Source organism: Tenrec ecaudatus, chromosome 9 (genome assembly GCF_050624435.1).
Source record: "Tenrec ecaudatus isolate mTenEca1 chromosome 9, mTenEca1.hap1, whole genome shotgun sequence".
NCBI classification, from domain to species: domain Eukaryota; kingdom Metazoa; phylum Chordata; class Mammalia; order Afrosoricida; family Tenrecidae; genus Tenrec; species Tenrec ecaudatus.
Window position 1 is genome coordinate 141,425,334 of NC_134538.1, and position 20,240 is coordinate 141,445,573.

At 43.1% G+C, this 20,240-nt stretch overlaps 1 protein-coding gene across 1 annotated transcript in view; it reads left to right on the forward strand.

Annotated features, from left to right (window-relative positions):
• Nucleotides 1-20,240, forward strand: part of PTPRZ1 (protein tyrosine phosphatase receptor type Z1) — a 205,948-nt gene that overhangs the window by 165,444 nt on the left and 20,264 nt on the right. The window contains exons 14-20 of the mRNA XM_075558612.1: nucleotides 8,950-9,041; nucleotides 12,234-12,319; nucleotides 15,381-15,401; nucleotides 15,567-15,663; nucleotides 16,876-16,958; nucleotides 18,744-18,878; nucleotides 19,679-19,813. Coding sequence (XP_075414727.1) covers nucleotides 8,950-9,041; nucleotides 12,234-12,319; nucleotides 15,381-15,401; nucleotides 15,567-15,663; nucleotides 16,876-16,958; nucleotides 18,744-18,878; nucleotides 19,679-19,813 — 649 coding nt within the window. The remainder of the gene's footprint in view (nucleotides 1-8,949; nucleotides 9,042-12,233; nucleotides 12,320-15,380; nucleotides 15,402-15,566; nucleotides 15,664-16,875; nucleotides 16,959-18,743; nucleotides 18,879-19,678; nucleotides 19,814-20,240) is intronic.

The window sequence follows — 20,240 nt, forward strand, 5'->3', positions numbered from 1 at the left end:
CTTTTGCTTGGAATGTTGATAAGTGTTGGCTGAGCTGGAACACAGGCAGGAATTCCCAGGTGAGAGGTTGGGCGGAATATCTCCTGAAGAGAAAGCAGGCCTTTCCCTAGCCTTGGGCTATCTATGCAGGGTGGAGCTCACCTAGCTGGGTGTGGCCCAGGCGCAAATGCCCTAGGGCAAAGGGAGTGCCCCCGTAAGACTGCAGTGGAGTGTGAAGGAACAGGGCAGAAATAAGAAGGAGAAAAATTAAAAAGTAAGACCATTTGGACTGTGCAGGGGTATAGGGAAGCAAGGGAAGCAAAAGCAACTATGTAGCTGAGTCCCACTCCCTGCCTGTGGAGCTGCAAGGGCTTACTCCTTGCCCCAAGCCCCAGTGGCACTCCGCAGCTGAGCCACAAGAAGAGTTGCAAGATAGCTGCTGAGCAGCCCCCAGAGAAGTAGGGGGACAGAGAGCAGAGTTGTTAACAGACGCCGCAGTGTAGCTGAACCCTGATCCGTGCCCGTGTAGCTGTGAGGGTTTGGGTTTAGTCCCTGCTCAGACGACACTGCGGCAAGCTGTAGCTGTGCTGTGAAAAAGGCCCTGCACAGCCCTCCAAGGCTGTGTGGGAACAGAGATCAGAGATACAACCAGAAGCAACAATGTAGCTGAACCCGATCCCTGCCCGTGGAGTCGCAAGGGTCCCGTCCCTGCCCTGAGGCAGGCAGGGGAAAACTGTGGCTATGTTGAGACCAAGTCCCGCCACAGGCTCCAAATGGTCCCGGCTCCGGCAGATACAGCGGCTGGGCTAGGGTCGAGCCCCAGCTGGCTTCCACTGTGGTAAGCCAAAAGCCCCCAGCCCCTCAAAAACCCAAGGGTCTTTATGATGCACCTCCTGCGACCCAGCGGCGTTGAATTTCCCTCTAAGCAACTCTCCTGGGCTGGATTCTGCAGAGTCCCTCTGGTATGTGTCACTCCGTCGCCATCTTCCCGGAAGTCCTCAGCTTCAGATATTTTAAGAAGTTTCAGAGGCTCTTTTTGACTTCCACGTTAGTCCCTTCTAAAAATGACCCTTTGCTTGCTTCCTGTATGAGATCCGTGATTTCATTGCACAGCTTCTCAGCTCTCAGTCTTTCTTGTTCAATGTGCCACATCTGTTCCCGAGATGCTCTCTACGCCCGGGTGGACTATGGCATAGGAGTTGATAAATGCTCTCTTGCTAACCCAACAGTTAGCAGTTCAAACCCAGCACAGCTCAGTGGGAGAGAAGACAGGACAACCTGCTCCCATGAAGATAACAGACTGGGAAACTCTGTGAGGAAGTTCTGCTTCGTCCCTTGGGTCTTCTTTTAGAGACAAAGTCAACTTGATGGCAAACAACAACAATCTCTTAAACAGATTACAGATTAAATAGCTAATCTTAGAAGCAAGTATACAGACAGACCAATGCATGACAACACACTACGTCTATGGTTACATGGATGCATGGCGCTTCATGATAAGCCAGCTTTTTCTTATAGTTTCTGCTCTAGTTTTGTTTCACGTCTGCATGCAGGTAGACTTTCAATAACATGGATTCTTTACCATGAAACTTGTAACCCGCATTCCTCCCGCTCCCGTTCATCAGTCTTGTATATCCCTTTGACATTCTAGGATATGACGCTAGTGCAGGGTCTTTGTGATGCTTGTTTCTCCATCATCTTGTCTTAGCCCTAGATCAGTGTTCTCTTTTAAACATGTTTCTGTGGTCCTGTGTTCATGAGAGGGGCTAATTCTTGCAGTGCACATCTTTGCTTTGGGGATTTTATTTTTTCCTTGTGATATTAAGATAAGAATAAACTAAATAATTCCGTACCACTTCTAGCAGATAATACATCAAACAAATATTTTTCTGCACATGCAGTATAGCAGACACTGTTTTTCTCATCAGGGACCGATACTGAAGTAATTAAGACCGACTGCAGTTAATTCTTGTTATTTGCAGAAGGTATGTTTTATAAAGTTACCACAAACATTGGCTTAGCCAATAGTGAACCATTTCTCCTTTGGGAAATAAGATTATGCAGTGGAGCCTTCTGGATGTGAACTATATGTCAACCTATCAATATACAGCTTTGTTTTAAAGACATCTTATTTAACATGCACCACTGATTTGTCAACATTGAACTCACATGCAGACGCACTATAATACTTACATGAACAAAGCTGAACTAATATACACATTTTCTCCATCAAGCATAGCATACGCTTTTTGCAGTGAGGAACACTAGACAACACTTCTGCACTGCACTTGGGGGCCATTTGAAGCAGTGAAATCACCCAAAAATTTAATTTTAAAAAAAGACTGAAAAGAACTCTTGTTTGTAGAATAAGAGCTGAAAAGAGAAGGCAGAAAATGGCTTTGTTCAACCTCACCTGAGAAGGTACCTGCCAGCCACTCACATGTTTCTCCACTCTGCACATGCCTATAAATGACCGTAGAAGACTGCAAAGGCGCCCCAAGTATTGGTTTTCAGAACACTCATAAATCTAAGTAGGCAAATTTGCAAATAGAGAAACCACAGTCATGTGAGGCAGTGAATCACATGTACACAATTGTACTTTTTGCCTTTGTCAAGCGTACATTCATGAGGGAAGATAACAACAGGCAAGCACAGCGTGGTCCTGAGGACAGTGAAAGCACCGATGGAGCACTCAATACCCCCTGGTTTCTCCAGGCTTCCTCACTACCCCACCCCCACTGTCATGACCCTAGTGCTGCCTTCAGTGCGGGCTAGGCCTGAGCGTGTGCACAGGTACAGGTATGACATAAGAGCTCACGACACATGGATCCAGGAACAGGAAGGGCAATAGCGATATCAAGAGGGCAGGGGGAATATCAAGAGGGCAATAGCGATATCAAGAGGGCAGGGAAGAAGGGAGGAAGGGGAAACTAATCATGATGATAGACACATAACCACACCCCCACACACATACCCAGGGGGATGAACAACAGAAACCATAGGGGAAGAGAGACAGCAGTCAGTGTAAGATATGAAAATAATAATTTATGATTTATCAAGGGGCCATGAAGGTGAGGGTGGGAGGCAATTGGTGGGAGGTGGGAGGAAGAAGATCTGACACCAAGGGCTCAATAGAAATTAAATGTCTAGAAAATAATGATGGCAACATATGTACAAACGTGCTTGATACAATTGATGTATGGGTTGTTACAAGGGCTTTAAGAATCCTCAATAAAATGTGAAGAAAAGACCAGACAGCATTCATCCTGTTGTATAAGGGGTCCTTATGAGTTGGACCAACTTGACATCTCCTGGAACAACAAGAAGAAGAAACACAAACAAATATGTAAACAGTGTTACTATGTTGTTGCTGGTGGATGATTCGAAGCAACCGCATGTCCAACAGAGTGACACACTGCCTAGTCCCGCCTCCTCCTCCAATCAGTGTTATGTTGGAGCCGGTTTTTGCAGCCACTGTGCCCATCCATTTCATCAAGGGCTTCCTCTTCTTCACTGCTCCTCCACTTTCCCAAGCATGATGTCCTTGTCCAGAGACTGGTCTGTTCCAACTTTATGTCCAAAGGAAATGAGAAGAAGGCTTGTCGTCCTTGCATCTAAGGAACAGTCTGTGGTGCTTCTTCCAAGACAGGTTTGTTCTTTTGGCAGTCTGTGGCACTTTCATTATTCTTTGCCAACAACATAACTCAAACGCACACATTGTTTTTCGGACAATCAGTGTCCAACCTTCACAGGCATATGCGGCTAATGAAAATGCCCTGGCTTGGATCTGGCACACCTTAGTCCTCTGAGTAACATCCTTGCTATTCAACGCTTCAAAGAACTCCTGTGCAACACGTTATTTGATCTCTTGACTTCCATGAGCACTGATTGTGGATCCAAGCAAGACCAAATACTTGGCCACTTCTATCGTTTTATTTATTTATGTTAATTAATCATTTTATTGGGGGGGGGCTCTCACAAATCTTATAACAATCCATCATTCAAATTGTATTAAGCACACTTATATGTATGTTGCCATCGACATTTCCAAAACATTGTTTCTACTGGTATCAGCTCCTCTTGTTCCCCTCCCTCCCCCACCCTCCCACCCTTGTGTCTCCTTGATCAATTATATATTATTGTTATTATTTCATGTCTTACACTGTCCGTTGTCTCCCTTCACCCACATTTCGGTTATTCATCCCCCTGGGGGGTGGGCTATGTATCCAACCTTGTAATGGGTTCATCCTTTCTCTCCATCCTCCCTTTCCCCCACCCTAGCCATCCCCCCTTCCCTTATGATATCACGACTCTGAATACTGTTCCTGGGGGATTTATTTGTACTGAATTCCATGTGTCAAAAGCTCTTACCAATGTTTACTCTGGTCTAGCTGCATTTATAAGGTAGAACTGGGTCATCATGGTAGTGTGGTGGGGGGTGGTAAGCATTCAGGATATAGAGGAATGATGTGTTTCATCGGTGCTAGTTGAATTGTCCCTTGCTTGTAACCCTTCTGTGGGGGGATGTCCAATTGTCTACAGATGGGCTTTGGGTCTTCGCTCTAACCACCCTGTTTTCACATTATAGAATGTTTGTTTGGGATCATTTGATACCTGATACCCGATTCGGCCAACACCTCATGATCACACAGGCTGGGGTGTTCTTCCATGTGGGCTTATTTGCTTCCCTGCTAGATGGCTGCTTCTTTAACTCCAAGCCCTTAAGACTCCAAACACTATATCTTTTGATAGTCAGGAACCATCTACTTTCTTCACCACATTTGCTAGTTATGCACCCATTTTGTCTTCAGCAATCATGTCAGGAAGGGGAGGTGAGTATCAAAGAGTGCCAGGGTATTAGACAAAGGGTTCTTGTGTTTAGAGAGGTCTTGAGTAGATGCCCAAAATCAGTCTGCTATCTTAATATTTAACATACAAATATGTGTACACTGGTCTCTATCCCTTTCATGATAAATTTATATATATATATATATACTTTTTATATATATACTTTGCTTCATTTATAATGATCAAATTGTGAGGGTTTGGGTCTTCTTTATCTTGAGTTGTGATCATACTTGTGGTAGTTACATAATCTGGTGTCAATTTGTGGAGGGGTGGAGTTTAGTCTGTCAATCAGGTCACAGCTTGATGACCTCAATTGGAGGTATTAAGCAGATAAATAGCTCACTGGAGGTAGGATATATACTCACTCCCTGTGAGACATTACTGATGTGGAACCTGATGGTACTATGCTGATGCAGCCAGAGCCCTGGAGCTGAAGGGGCCACGTGGAGGCCCCCGCCAGTGCTGAGATGCTTCTACCGCCACTGGATCCGCAAGACTTTCCACCCATTGGCCTATGTTCTTCCCGCATTCAGCGTCATTGCATGTGATGCGTGAGTCTGAAGAGGAATTTACAGACTGGTGCTGGACATATGGGCCAATATCAGACTTACGGACTTGATCTGCACTGGGATGAGATGTTTTCTCAATATTCAATTGCTCTTATATATAAAGCTCTTTCTTAGGCACATATGAGTGTCTATGTATGAATTTGTTTCCCTGGTCAACCCAAACTAACACAATACTGAAGGCTGCAATTCTTGATCCTTATCAGCAAGTGCTTCAATTCCTCCTCATGTTCAGCAAGCAAGGTTGTGTCATTTGCATACTGCAAGTTGTTAAGAAGCCTCCCTCTAGTCCTGATGTCACGTTCCTCTTCATACAACCCAGCTTCTTGATGATCTACTCAGCATACAGATTGAATAAGTATGGTGAAAGGATACAACTCTGATGCACACTTTCCCTGTTTTAAACCACACCGTGTTCCCTTGTGTTAGTCATACAACTGCCTCTTATTCCATGTACAGGTTCCTCCTGAGCACAATGAAGTGTTATGGAATTCCCATTCTTCTCCACTATACCTTTAATTGTTATTATCCACACAGCCGAATGCCTATGCATAGTCAATAAAGCTAAGTAAACATCTTTCTAGTGTTCTTTGCTTTCCACCAAGATTCATCAGTCATCAGTAATGAGACCCCCTCATCCCAAGTCCCCTTGTGAATGCAGCTTGAACTTCTAGCATCTCCCTGTTGAGGTTCTGCTGCAGCCAGGGTTGAATGGTCTTCAGGAAAATGTCACTTGTATGTGACATTAACGATATTGTTGGATAATTTCTATATTCTGTTGAGTCACCTTTCTGTGGTGTGGGTGCAAATATGCATCTCTTCCAGTCAGTTGGCCTGGCAGCTGTCTTCCCAATTTCTTGGCATAGGTGAGTGACTGCTTCCAGTGCTTCATCTACTTGTTGAAACATTTTTATTAGTAGTCCAGCAATTCCTGGAGGCCTGTTTTTTGCTGATCTTTTCAGTGAAGCTTAGATTTCTTCCTTCAGTCTCCTGGGTCTCGATCATATACTACCTTTTGAAATGGTTGAATGTCCACTAGTTTTGTGTTTTCTCTTTGTACACTGATTCTGTGGATTCCTTGCTTTGTATTTTGTTATGTGCACCTATGTTTATTGCTTCATTATTCACAACAGCAAAAATATAAAAACAATCGTGTCCATCTTTGGGTCAATCAGTGTGGTACATATTTGCAATGGAATAATACACAATGATAAAGAATAATGACTTTCATTGTGTTTTGATGTTCCCTGCAACATTCAATATTTTCCCAGAGAACCCTTCAGTATTTCAGCTCAAGGCTTGAATTTTTTATTCAGTTTTTTGTTTTTTATTTTCAGCCTGAGACATGCTGAGGGTGCTCTTCCGGGTTTGCTTTATTAATAGAGGTGTTTACACATTTCATTAGAGTACTTGATTTTGTCTTCTAGGGCTGCCCTTTGAAATGTTATATTCAGCGCGTTTGCTTCACCATTTATTCCATTTGCTGTAGCTAATCTACATTCAAGAGCAAGTTTCAGAGTCTCTCCTGGCATCCACTGGGCTTTTGTCTGTTTTTCTTGTCTTTAGAGTGACTTTTGTTCTCTTCACGTGGATGCTTTCGGTGTCATCCCACAACTCATGAGCGTTAAATCATCCAAATGTATTCTTGAGGTGTTACCCCATCACAGGCAATAGTACACTTCAAGAAAGGTCTTGAAATGCTATTTGGGACGATGAATGTGACACCACTCCTCTTAAATTTGTCATTCCTGCCATGGGGAACCATATATGATTGTCTGATTCCAAATGGTCAGTCCTAATCTATTTCAATCACTAATGCCTAGGCTATTGATCTTCGTGCACTCCATTGCATTTTTGACAACTTCCAATTTTCCTACCTTCAGACTTCTCCATCCCCTACGCCCAGGATTGATGGGGGTTCGCAGCTGCTCGCATTTTGAGTTAGGCCCCATCTGAAATGGAGGCCTGGAAGGTTTGCTCCGTGCACTTCACTGCGGTTGCCTCTACTTTGGGGAGGCAGCTCCTCCTGAGTCATCTATGTTGAGTGGCTTGCACCCTGAGGGGCTCATCTTCAGACATGATATCTGACAGGGGCCTGTTGCTACTTTGAAGATCTTTATGAGTCAGAAAGTCTTTTTTTTTTTTTTTTGACTCACAGTGTCCTGTGAAGGCAGAGTGGAATTGCTCCACTGGATTTCAAAAACTGTAAAATCTTTATAAAAGTTGACTACCATCACTTTTTCCCACAGAGCAACTGATTGGCTCAGATTTCAGCTAACCAGCTGGCAGCCAAGCTCTTTGATGTTCTTTTTCATGATTATTGTTGTTGTTGTTTTTTAATTAAGGATGGGTTAGGTTCCTTAAGAAATCCTGGTGGCATAGGAGGCTACCAGGAGAAAGAGAATGTTTTCTATTACTGTAAAGAGTCTTAGCCTTGGAAACTCAAAGGAGTAGTTGTGCTCTGCCCTACAGGGCTGCTCTAAGTCAGCATCTACTTGATGTCAGTGAGTTGGGTGGGTGGCAGTATTTTGTATCAGCAATTGGTGATTTGTTCCTCTCAGTAATTTGTTGTATGCTCTCAGCAGCTGTTGCTCACGATCTGAGTGAAAATACATTCAGGTGGCATTACAGGTCACACTGTCATTGATACCAATTGCATTCATCCCCAAAACTCTTACCAATAGTACCTGTTGACTAGAAAATCACCCTGTTACTGGTTATGTGCATATAATTTCCTTGCTTAAGTTCGACAACAATATCATGCCATCAAACCCACTGCCATCAAGCCAGTTCCAACCCAGAGTGATGGCGTGTCCAAGGCTGTCAGTCTTTAAGGACCGGACAGCTGTATCTTTTTCCCATGAAGGAACTGATGGGTTTGGATAGCGGACCTTTTGGTGAGCAGACTACTGCCTCACCCACAGCACCCCTAGACCTTCCATCATGTAAAAAGCTGCTTTCTTTTTTCCATTAAAGTGTTATCCCTGCGACACTTTATTCTGCCGACATAGCTTGCTGCCTGTTGGCTAGCAGCTAAACTTCCTCCAAAGGGTGTTTATTGAAAAGCACTTTGAATATCCTTTTGTTTGCACTTTGATCCTGTACAAAGTGGCAGGGCATGAGGGAATGGAGCAAGAATGGAAAAGGAACTAGGGCTTCCCAAAGTAGACAATACCACCCCCTGCCTTGGGGGAAGCAGCATGCAGGAATGACCCAGGGGAGATACAAAAGGAGATGCCTGGATCTTATCCTGGATGATACAAAAGATTTTAATTTACAGGGGGGTATGCAGTATTTTTTTTTCATGAAAAGGGGGCAGAGGACATTTCTGATTCCTGGATGTGTCTTATCTACTCAGATGAATTTGGAGGTCGTACAGTTCTTTGAAGTTGTGTGTGCCATTGAAATACTCAGAGACACAACTTTCCGCTTGTTAGGGGTTTTATTGTTTTTTTGTTATTTTTCTGGAGCTTTTTATCATAACCATGAAGCAACTTAGAGATTGTTCTATTGCCTATGACAGCTCGTAGTAGACGTGACTCTCTTCCCGTTCCAGGAAATGCTTCCAGACAGCGCATTTTTATTTAGAGGACAGTACATCTCCTCGAGTCATATCCACACCTCCAACACCTGTCTTTCCAATTTCAGGTAATCACTGAGTGTAACTGTCAATGCCTGCTAGAGGTTGAATGAAAAGCACGATGTTAGAAGGCTCATTTTGATTGGGGTGCTTTGAAAATGACCACCTTGTAGTTTAGTAAATGTTGATGTACTAAAGAATATTTAGTAGATCAGATGTCATACACCTAGTTTTATATCATGTTCTCATTCATTTTGAACATTCTGACTCATTGACTTTGAGTCTTCTTACCTAGATAGATAATACTATCTTTAAAACCTTAAAATTCTTTGGGTACACTAGGCTAGAGAACACAAAAATTGATAGCAATGCTAGATTACTTAAGAATCCTCTTGCCTTTTACGGATTTCTAATACATTAAGAAGACTTAACAAGTCTGCTTTGTTCCAAGAAGAAATGATGCTAAATAAGTGAAATAAGTGTAGAGAGAAGGAAAAAACAAAACAAAATAAGAGTGAAGTCTATATCCTTTGTATAAGAAAAAAGTTCCAAACTACATTAGGAAGAAATAAAATGGTGGGAGTAATTGTGGGAGGGGGGGTGGTTGCGGAACACAAGCACAAAGAATGAGTGGTTGACTGAAGCTTAAGGCCAAAACGTTGAATGGCTGAATGTCTGGGAAAATATTGACTATTTTTATCATAATAGGCTTTGAGGTTAGCATATTCAAAAAGTAGCTGGGGTTACATTGACTAATAAGCTCATTGACTCTAGAGTTGACATTAATGAATGTCAGTGGTGCTTATCTAATCAACATCTTATAAAAGCTAAAAATGGAGAATGATGCTAAAAAGGGAGTTGTCTGGAAATATATAAATTAGGGCAGAGGTCCTGGAGGATATTGGGTGTAACAAGGCCAAACATAGTCACCTAACCAGAGTCCGAAAGGAGACATTCAACTCTGCTCATTTTACAGAAGCCCTGCTTAAATTGCTTAATGCTGACATATCGTTGTGAGAGCCCAAAGACCTACATGGTGTCTTCGGAAGCAATCTCCTGACCTTTAAGATAGAAAGATGGAGATGTGGGTCTTACAAGATATTAGAATTCATGTAACTCATATTTATGTGGTATGCAGATGAAGCCTGTTTGAAAGTGAAGGGACTCAAAAGGCAAGATTTTTCTCATTTTCTCATTTATCAATATGCGAGGCTTTGAAGAATCCATGGAACTAAGGGACTTAAAACTCTTGAAATTTTCCCACTAGCTTTGAAACACCCTCATAAGTGAGTAACCACAGCTATTCTATGAATTTCTGTTTTCTCCCTTTTTATTAAAGGCTCTAAACTTATTATCATAGCGCATCATCTCTGACTAACATGTTTAGCATTTTGCTACTGTCACCTGTCAGTTACCTGTTGAACTTTGATTCCCATCACTTTCAAACACATTTCTTCTGCACACTCATAAACATGGGTGTGCAAATTAGTTCCGGTATTTTCCCACATCCAACATAGTTTATGATAACCAGCTCTTATAATAATACTATGTTAGGGCCTTATCCAGGAATTCTAATATTCTCATTTTGAGAGTCTGGGGAGTGATAATGCTGTCATTTTTCAAGGGCACTGCTTGAAATGCCCTTGTACCTGCACACTTTCCAAGATTCACTCCTGATCACCTGAATATGCACATTTTCATGACAAATCTCATAATGAGAATATGTGTCTCACTTTCTCGCAGACCAATGAAGAGGAGAAATTACACAGATATTTCATTGTTAATAGTCAGTCTACTTATAAAAGGAGATTGACCGTGTGGTACAGTATCAATGAGTGAGTGAGGGACAGTAACTGGAAGATTTAATGTTTAGGTGTGACAAATTACTTCTGTGTTTGTATCTAATTATAAGAGTTATTTCTAGGCAAGATCTTTCTGTAGGTGTGAAGGTGGAATTACACCTTTATGTAGTGTTTCTTAAGCTTGGCTGGCTAATTCAATTTTAGTATTCAGGTCCACTCCTCTAAAAGAGAGAACAGATGGATTCTAAGGTTTTTTTAATCAACAAATTCTTGGTAACCGAAGCTTAAAAAATAGTAGATGGCCTAAATGCTGAACATCTGTTGATGTAAGTAACTGTTACTACTGAAACGCATTTGATGTTTCCTTGTCAGAGGAATCACTTGTGAAAGTGCATGCTGTGAACTAGTAACATGTTTAATCTAAGAACGTCTTTCCAGGAAGGAACAACAACAAAAAACGCCGCTTAAAATAATCTGGCCCCTTCACAATTAATTAACAGATCAAATGACTTTGTTTACATAGCATATTTTCAAGTAAAACTCTCGAAGTTTTACAGATTAAAAGTCCCAAAGGTTTTTGACATTATCGTTAATGAATATTCTGCATATAAATGTTTTCTCTTATTTATGGAGAGAGGGAAAAATGCCTTCAAGTGCAGCCATCTGACTGTTTGACTGGAAGGCATTGAAGTGTGTGGCTTACTCAGACTGAAGCTGGGCTGCATGGTGACACTGGAACCGGGTTATTTCTATGTGGTTTGATTTTTTCCAGAATTTTGCACACCACTCCCACTCTTACTGCGACAAGTGATTCATAAAAAGAGGCAGCCCGTTGAGCAGAAGAGAGGCTTTGGGTGGCAATTACAGCTAACCACCTAAAAAAATTCTTTTCTCTTTAGAATATGCATGGAATGACAAAATAAGACTTTATAAATTATCAAGGGCTCATGAGGGAGGGGGCAGCAGGGAGGGAGGGGAAAAAAGAGAACCTGATACCAAGGGTTTAAGTGGAGAGCAAATGCTTTGAAAATGATGAGGGCAAAGAATGTACAGATGTGCTTTACACAATCAATGTATGTATGGATTGTGATCAGAGTTGTATGAACCCCTAATAAAAGGTTTAAAGGAAAAAGTAAAAGAAAAAAATATGCATGGAAAAAGCATTCTTGGTGAAGTCAGATTTCTAAACTCCTGGTTATGATTAAGAGCCAAGGTAGAGAAAACTGTTCACTGTCGCTTAGTGTTTCATTACCTGGTGAGTCAGGGTGTGGTCAGTGATTCTCAAGCTCAGGCTCGTCCCACTGTGAGTGCGTCCCACCGGCCAGACCTTTGTGACTGGACACCCAAGAATATACCAACTTCTCAGTTGTTTTCAGAACGAGTACTTTGTGTATGAGAGGGGCTACCACTTCTTGTGAAGTATCCTTCCTGATAAAATTTTCTTTTTCATTTGCTTAGATGATATTGGAGCAATTCCAATAAAGCACTTTCCAAAGCAAGTTGCTGATTTACATGCAAGTAATGGGTTTACTGAAGAATTTGAGGTATGATGATTTCAGTATGCTTGTGTAAGGTAACGTAGGAAACAGCCCATTGACAGGAATCAACAGGAGGCTAGTTACTTGACCTTAAGGCATTGAACCCGCTTGCATTTCTCGAGGAAGTCTTAATTCTGTGCTCATTCATGTGTCCTGTTGTGTTGCTAGTGTGTGGGTGTCATCGTATAATTTAGAAAATGGGTTTTAATTGTAAAAAAGCCATGCTGTACTAGTGAAAAAAGGTGTTTTTTAATTGTTAATTCTAGCCCGTTAAGATACAGATCTATAGTATTTTAATTTCAATTCATAGCATTGCTTATTTTTCACTTTGTAAATAGTAGATAAATTATATTAAACTATGAAACACCATGATACTCCACCAAAGTACATACAGACTTCTTAAAGGTAGCAGAGCTTTACCTGTAAATGTGACATCATTTAGACCAAAAATTACATCAGGCAAAAACGACAGCTTCTCAACAAAATAGGCATTTGGAAAACCATTTGAGCTTTCCCAGAAATAGTCTTTGATATCAAGGCCAGAGAAATTCACTGAAGATTTGCCATGGCCCACTGAGGTACCAATCAGTTAAACAGATATAAAAACAAAAATAGGAGTCATAAACTTAACAATTTTAAAACAGCAAAGGCATTGCTGTAGATTCGGGCAGAGTAGGATTGCTCCATAGGGTTTCTAAGTCTGGAAATCTTTCTGGAAGCAGATCGCCCACCTCATTTTCCTTCCACAGTGGCTGGCGGGTTCGAACCACAGACTCTTCAGTTAACAGCCAATTGTTTAACCATACCTGCAACCACAACCAAATAAAATCTACCATTCATTCAGGTCCTCTCACTGCCTTTGAGCCACTTTTGGCTCATCGCAGCACTATAGATCAGAGCACTACACCCTCTGGATTTCTGAGGCTATAAATCTTTATGGTAGTAAAAAAGCTTATCTTCCTCCCATAGAGTGGCTGGTGGTTTCGAACCACTGACTTCATGGTTTGTAGCTCAACTCAAAACCCATTATGCCACCCAGGCTCCTCAAGTCACATGTTACATTGTGGTTGTTGTTAGGTGCCATTGAGTGAGTTTTGACTCACAGCACCCTCTGTACAACAAAGCAAAACCCTGCCCAGCCCTGCTCCATCCTCTCAGCTGTGGTTATGGCTGGGCCCATTGTTGCAGCCACTGTGGCCGTCCACCTTGGCGAGGGTCTTCCTCTTGTCTTCAGCCTCCCTCCCTCACCAAGCATGATGTCATTTTCAAACATCAGGGACATTAATGAGCAATTGATAACTAGCAGCAGGCCTGAAATTCCACCTCCAGCCTCTGAGTCCATAACTCGTGCCCTTTCCAGTAGGCAAGCCTCTTTGCCTCTCCCTACTCCCTCTACGCACCCCCACCCCCAGGAGCCACCTGCTTTAAGCACTGAGTCCATTGAAATCTGAACCTGAGGAACTAACAAATAATCCGTGTGGTGTGAGTGTGGGTTTGATTTCAGGATATGCTTACTCACCAACATCAAGTCTATTCAATGCATAGAAGCCCTATGTAAGATTTCCGAGACTGGGCTTCTTTACAGGAGCCAATGGCTTCATCTTTTTGTGGCTGAGATGGCTTATGGGATGGCTGGTGGGTTTGGACAACCAACCCTCTGCTTAGCAGCCCAACCCTTGCCCAATATTGACACCAAGGATACTTAGGATATGCTTAGAAAAGGAAAATACCAGAAATTAGAAAATTTTAAGAACTCAAAAGAAATAGAAATACAGTGTGTTGAGTTTGGGGGCAGGGACGGTTCCCATTAACAACAACAATAGAAACTTAACATAAGCCTGAAAGAAATCTACATCACAGTTTAACTGAGGAAGAAAGCACTGTGAAGTAGCACTGAAGTAAACAGGGATACTTCAAACAAAAACATGTTGAAAGGATCAGATCACTTTTCCTACCTTAAGCGAGCTGTTACTCTTGGCGCCATGAGCACAGAGGAGCTATCAGGCTAACGCCAAATAAAATCGTAATTGAAATAGCGAACCTGTCTAATCTTCCAAGTGTTAAAAACCATAAGTAAAAATAGACTGCTTGTAAATAAAAGTCACAGACAGAAAGTGCCCAATGACAGATCCGTGGTTGTCAAAACTATTAGATAATTTTGAATACTAATAAACCACTGACAATATAAATTAAATGACCTCCCATTTTTATACAGAGGATTTTTTTCTTAATCCCATGGTTTTTAACTCAAGCCTGACTAAAAAAATCATTTCATTAACTTAATGGTTTTCCTAATAACTAATAGCGCTATATCTTTTAAGTAGTTCACTTATTAAGTTGCTTTTACGCCTGAAGTCCGATGATTTGTTGGAAAGCATTGTGAGAAGCTTGTGTGGTGGAGTGAGGGGGATGATTCAGATGCTATTTGAGTTATAGAAGTACTTTATCGAAAGGGTCTAAAGGTTGCTCAGGGCTCTCATACTGTTTAATGATTGTTAATAGTGTGTTTAAATAGAAATCATTTCTGCAGAGAATTTTGATTCATCATAACAGAATTGGCAGGAATCATTTCTTGGTTTACCAACAGAAAGCTGTGCTCATTAAATACATATTCGTATATAAAGTTTGTTTCAAAATGACATGATTTGTAGAATTAAAAATTCAGGAGACTTCAGTATTTTGATAGCACTAGATCTTCCATTATAAACTAACAAGTCACTATTGATGTCTTTAAAATCGCTCAACAAATATAAGTGGGTCGCTCATTCAGAGGTCCTAAGAGTACCATAGTGGTCATACAATATTTAGAAAGTAGAAAATTCACACTGTCCCCATTTAAAGCTGTCTTTGTTCGTCTTTGAAATCATTTTAAAGTTCCAAAGTGGGTAGAGGCTTTGATGTGCATGCAACTGTTTGAAACTTTTTGTTTTGATAGTATTGGATAAATGTATTTTGTGCATGATCGTGGTTTTCCATTGTAAACCTAATGTAAACACTTTTTTTTCTCATTTGTCGTGTGCTGTGGAATATGATTTCTTTACTTTTTTGGCATTCATTTCCTCATTAGACACTGAAAGAGTTTTACCAGGTAAGGCATGATTTCACTGCATTTTCTTTTAGCAAAGAAGTAGTTGTAAGATGTTAAAAAAAAAAACCTTTGATATTTTGATAGATTATTGGTTTTCTCCCTTGTTTGAAGGCACTTTCTTTGCAAGCACCAGCTCACGATGGTGTCCCTACGATTTCTTTGCAGGAAGTTCAGAGCTGCACTGTGGACTTGGGTATCACAGCAGACAGCTCGAACCACCCCGACAACAAGCACAAGAACCGATATGTTAATATCGTCGCCTGTAAGTCCGGCCTCCACTCAGCGCCATCTTCATTGCAACTGCGGGCCTGTGCCATGGTGATCGGCAATGGGCTGACAGGGACTGGAAGCATAGCTCTTCCGGGATCTTTGCATCCGGGAATGAGACCTGTGCTTCATAGCTAATGCATGGCACGCTGTCCCTGCGAAACATTCTGTGGTTCCTGACATGCTTTTCTTTTCAACAAAATCAAACTCATGTTAATCCAATCCCTTCCTCCAGCCCATCTTTTCTTGTGGCTTCCGTCATTATTTATGTCCCGTGATCTTACTTTATCTGACCCCATTGCTCTCCGGCCAATTCCAAGTCGTAGCAACCCAGTACTCACTTCTCCGTGAGCTGCCATGGGGTCAATTCAGGCTCACTGCGACCCGCTAAGGTATAAGGACAGGGAAGAACTGCCCTTGTGGGTATCTGAGACGGTAACTACTCCGACCCATTCCCTTCTCCTAATGTGGCTCCTCCAGAGAACTTGAGCCCCACAGAAGAAGTTATTCCCAAACTCCTTGTTCCAACTAACCGGAATGATCATGAATGCGTGCATGCATGACCATCTTTCTCCATTGTGGTGGTGGAGCCACGCCCTCTCTCATGGACAGCTCTTGTAGTTGGTAGTAGCGCCTCCTTGTGGTGCTTCCCTTGAAAGAGCTGTTGGTTGGAATCATACTCAGAACCTTCTCAGGTACTCTGCTGCCGTCTTCTCTGCTTCCCCCCCTCCCCCATGTCCTGCCATCCTTTCCTAGCTTCCTGGGTCCTTCCCGTTTCTTGCCCATGAGGAGCTTCACTGTTCACAGGCCCAGGACCCACCTTTAAAGCCTGGTCTTTGAAAATCTATCTAAGATGCCAATTTTAGTCCAATCTCGATGGCATCTTGTCATTATCCCCAATGAGGACAGGCTTTGTTTGCAAATCTCCCTGACACTTAGTACCTCTCTTTGGACCCCTGTGCATCTGTTGTATTCTCACAGCATTAGGAAACTTCTCAACAGCAGGGGCTTTTGATATGTATTTGTCTTGTGTTAGCTCTGTCACTCTGCAGCCTCAAAAGGCCTATTGCAGAAAATTCTTCTTTACGTTCATTTTAGTTATAGTTGATTAATTATGCATATGAAATTGACCTTTGTTGTATGTACTAAATTGTGACCTACTGTAATGATAATGATTTCTTCCTTTGTTTCTTTATTTTTATTTCAGATGATCATAGCAGGGTTAAGCTTGCACAACTTGCTGAAAAAGATGGCAAGCTGACAGATTATATCAATGCCAATTATGTTGATGTAAGCATGCTTTGATTTTAAAGTTTATATCAGTCTAGGGACTTGCTATACCACAGTGACATGCATATGCTAGTGCTTAAAATGTATGATTGAATGATTAATAACTAGTACACATCAGCAACTTACAATGTTTATGAAACCACATGACTAACAGGATTTGGATTGACTGACACTCAAGCCAATGCCCTTGGTTTCTCTCCTGAGCAAGGATTCATCTGTTCAAGTTGCAAATGTATGATTAAGATAAAACAACATAAATACATTGCTCCTGAGTCAACCCCGACTCATTGCGACCTTATAAGACAGAGTAGAACTGCCCCCAGAGGGTTTCCAAGCCTCCCCTACCCCATCCCACCCCCAGCCTTTAATGTAAATGCCTGCAAACTGGGTTGACAGTTACTATGGTGAACAGCAGTGTCCATGCTTCCTGTAAACATCCCGTCACTCCTAGCACAAGGCTGCTCATGTGACAGATGTTCAGTAAACGTTGTTATTGCGTGTCACCATTGAGTCCTTCGGACTCACTGAGACCCTGCATACAACAGAACAAAACATTGCCTCGTCCTGCCCGGCCTCACTATCTTTCCTACATCTGAGACCATGGTGTAGTCAAGGGGTCAATCCATCTCATTGAGACAAGTGGTGGGATCAATAAATACTGACAATATGCTCCCATGAACATGCTGACCAAAAGGCAAACAAGCAATTATTAAACCAGTTATCAGCCTTTCCCATTGTGGGTATTCTTCTGGGTGCCCTGGCTTTGTGACATTTATCAGAGCGCGTCCAAGACCTTTAAAACACTGTGGTTAATTGAAGGTCAGCTGCATACAGGCCTTCCCTGACCCGGACTTCTGTCTAGTTGCCGTTGAGTTAATGTTGAACAGGAACACTGAATTCAAAGCAGCAAGTACTGGGTGTCAGTATAAATTGGGCTGACTGTCGGGACGCACTTCTTGCTGCCGGACAGGGCCACGTACCTGACACAGGGAACATGGGTCTGAGAGCGAGAACTGGTTTGGAGTGAGCAGTTTCTGCTAGCTGGCTGGGGATCTTGGAATGTCACCTAGCTCCTCTGAGCTTCAGTTTCCTTGTCTCCAAATGCGGGTTGCTGCTGCCATTTTTTATATATTAAGGATTGGGGTTAATGTTGATATAGCATCATGACCAAGCCGTAGTGCTCGGTGACAGATAACTTACTAATTAGCCCTGCTCAGTGCCTCCATTGAGGCCCCACCGCGAGCAGCCACCTTACTGCTTTAAAGAGGGGAGCCAAGGTATCAAGCACGTTTCCAAACAGCGCCATGAAAGACCAAGTTTAGCCAATCAATTTGTGTTCAATGCCCTTGGACTAAAGGCCCAAAGGACGGTGGTTCTGTCACAGCCCAGGCATGTTTCGAGTTACAAAGAGCAGCGTTGTAGACCAGTGAACCGTTATCTTGCCTGAAGCTGTCAAGCTTCTCTAGCTTCTCACGTTTCCAAATGATGGTTTTCTTTGAAAGAACAACGAGCCCTCGTGGGAGTGCTGTGAAAGCGATGGGCTGCTAACCACCAGGTTGCCGGTTCAAACCTACCAGCTGCTCCACGGGATTTCAAAAGATGTGGCTGACTGCTCCCTTAAAGTATCACAGCCACGGAACCCCACGTAGGGTCGCTGTGAGTCGCGTTGACTCAATGGCAACGGGTTTCAGAGAAAAAGCGTGCTGACCTTACAGCACTTACGTAGTGTGCAGTCAAGGGCATGTACGTCAGATCCTAAGAAACGTTTGGCATCCGTCGTTTCAGGGGTACAACAAGCAGAAAGCGTACATCGCTGCCCAGGGCCCGCTGAAATCCACAGCGGAAGATTTCTGGAGGATGATATGGGAGCACAACGTGGAAGTGATCGTCATGATAACGAACCTCGTGGAGAAGGGAAGGGTAAGTGGGCAACCCTGCGTCACCCCTCCCGGGGCGCAATGAGAGAAGGCGTGCAGGTTCATTTTACAGAGTTGGTGTTGGAAGCAGAGAACGTGATGAAAGCTAACCAGCACTGGATTCTTGGAACCGTGGTACCTAGCAGGAAGTAGCATCAGGAGTCAACAAGCATCACCGCGCATCCAGCTGCATGCTGAGCACTGTGATAAGAGGGTCGTGGCTCACTGAACTGCAATGAAGAGTGGCTTCCACGTCAGGGCTCGGGGCCTGGGTCCGAAGTCTGGCTCAGCCCTTCACTGACAACTTCCTGTGCTTCTCCCCCATGGCCTCTCCTGGAAGGGCGACATCAGAACTAGATTATCGCAAATCTCTTTCAGACCAGGCTTCTACCCCTTGGTCTCGCCTATGACTAGACAAAATAAAATGAAAGAAGTCCTGGCGGTGTAGGGGCTATGTGTTGCGCCGCTCACGGCGAGGTTGGACACCACCAGCCATTCTGCAGAAAGACAAGGCTTTCCACTCCCGGGAAAACTACAGCCTGGGAAGCCCACAGGGGCAGTGTCAACTTGGCCCTACAGGGCGACTCTGCATCATAATTGACTGAATGGCAGTGAGTTTAGGGGAGGAATCCGAATGGACTTCAGGACAGTGAGTTTGGGGGTTCGTTTCTGGTTTGGGGAAGAAAATAAAGTATTCAGGAAAGTGAGGAAGCCCAGGCCTCTCCCTGGCCCAAACATTCCCCTGGGGCATTCCCTTTGAGCATTTGCAATACGGCAATGACACCTTTGCTTGTCCTTTTGCAGAGAAAATGTGACCAGTACTGGCCTGCTGAGGGCAGTGAGGAATTCGGAAACTTTCTGGTCACTCAGAAGAGTGTGCAAATGCTTGCCTACTACACCGTGAGGAGCTTCACCCTCCGGAACACGAAGATAAAGAAGGTGAGCCAAGACATCATGACATCAACCATTGATATTGGCCAACTGCTTGTCACAGCTCAATCACTCATTTTTTACCACACCCGTGACTCGCTAAGACCGGTAAGATAAGTAGGTGTCAATATGCAGTTAGAGGTATGAAATTTTGTATCACTAGTACATTTCAAGCCCGAAGAAGTTGTTAGAGTCCTTGGGTTAGTAATACCCCGTCCTTGGCTTCAATTCACACCAAAGCCGGTGGTGACCTGAGGCCAGAGATGCTTTCGCAACGCAGGGAGCAGCAGGAAAGGAGGGGGAATGGGGTAGCTTGAAGTTTCAGCCTTTGGGGGCTTTCCACTAGGAGACATGGTCAACGGTACTGGTTGACTCCATTGGCCGAATTAAGCCCACCTGGCCTAGATTGGGGCCCTCCCAAGTATACTGGCTTCCT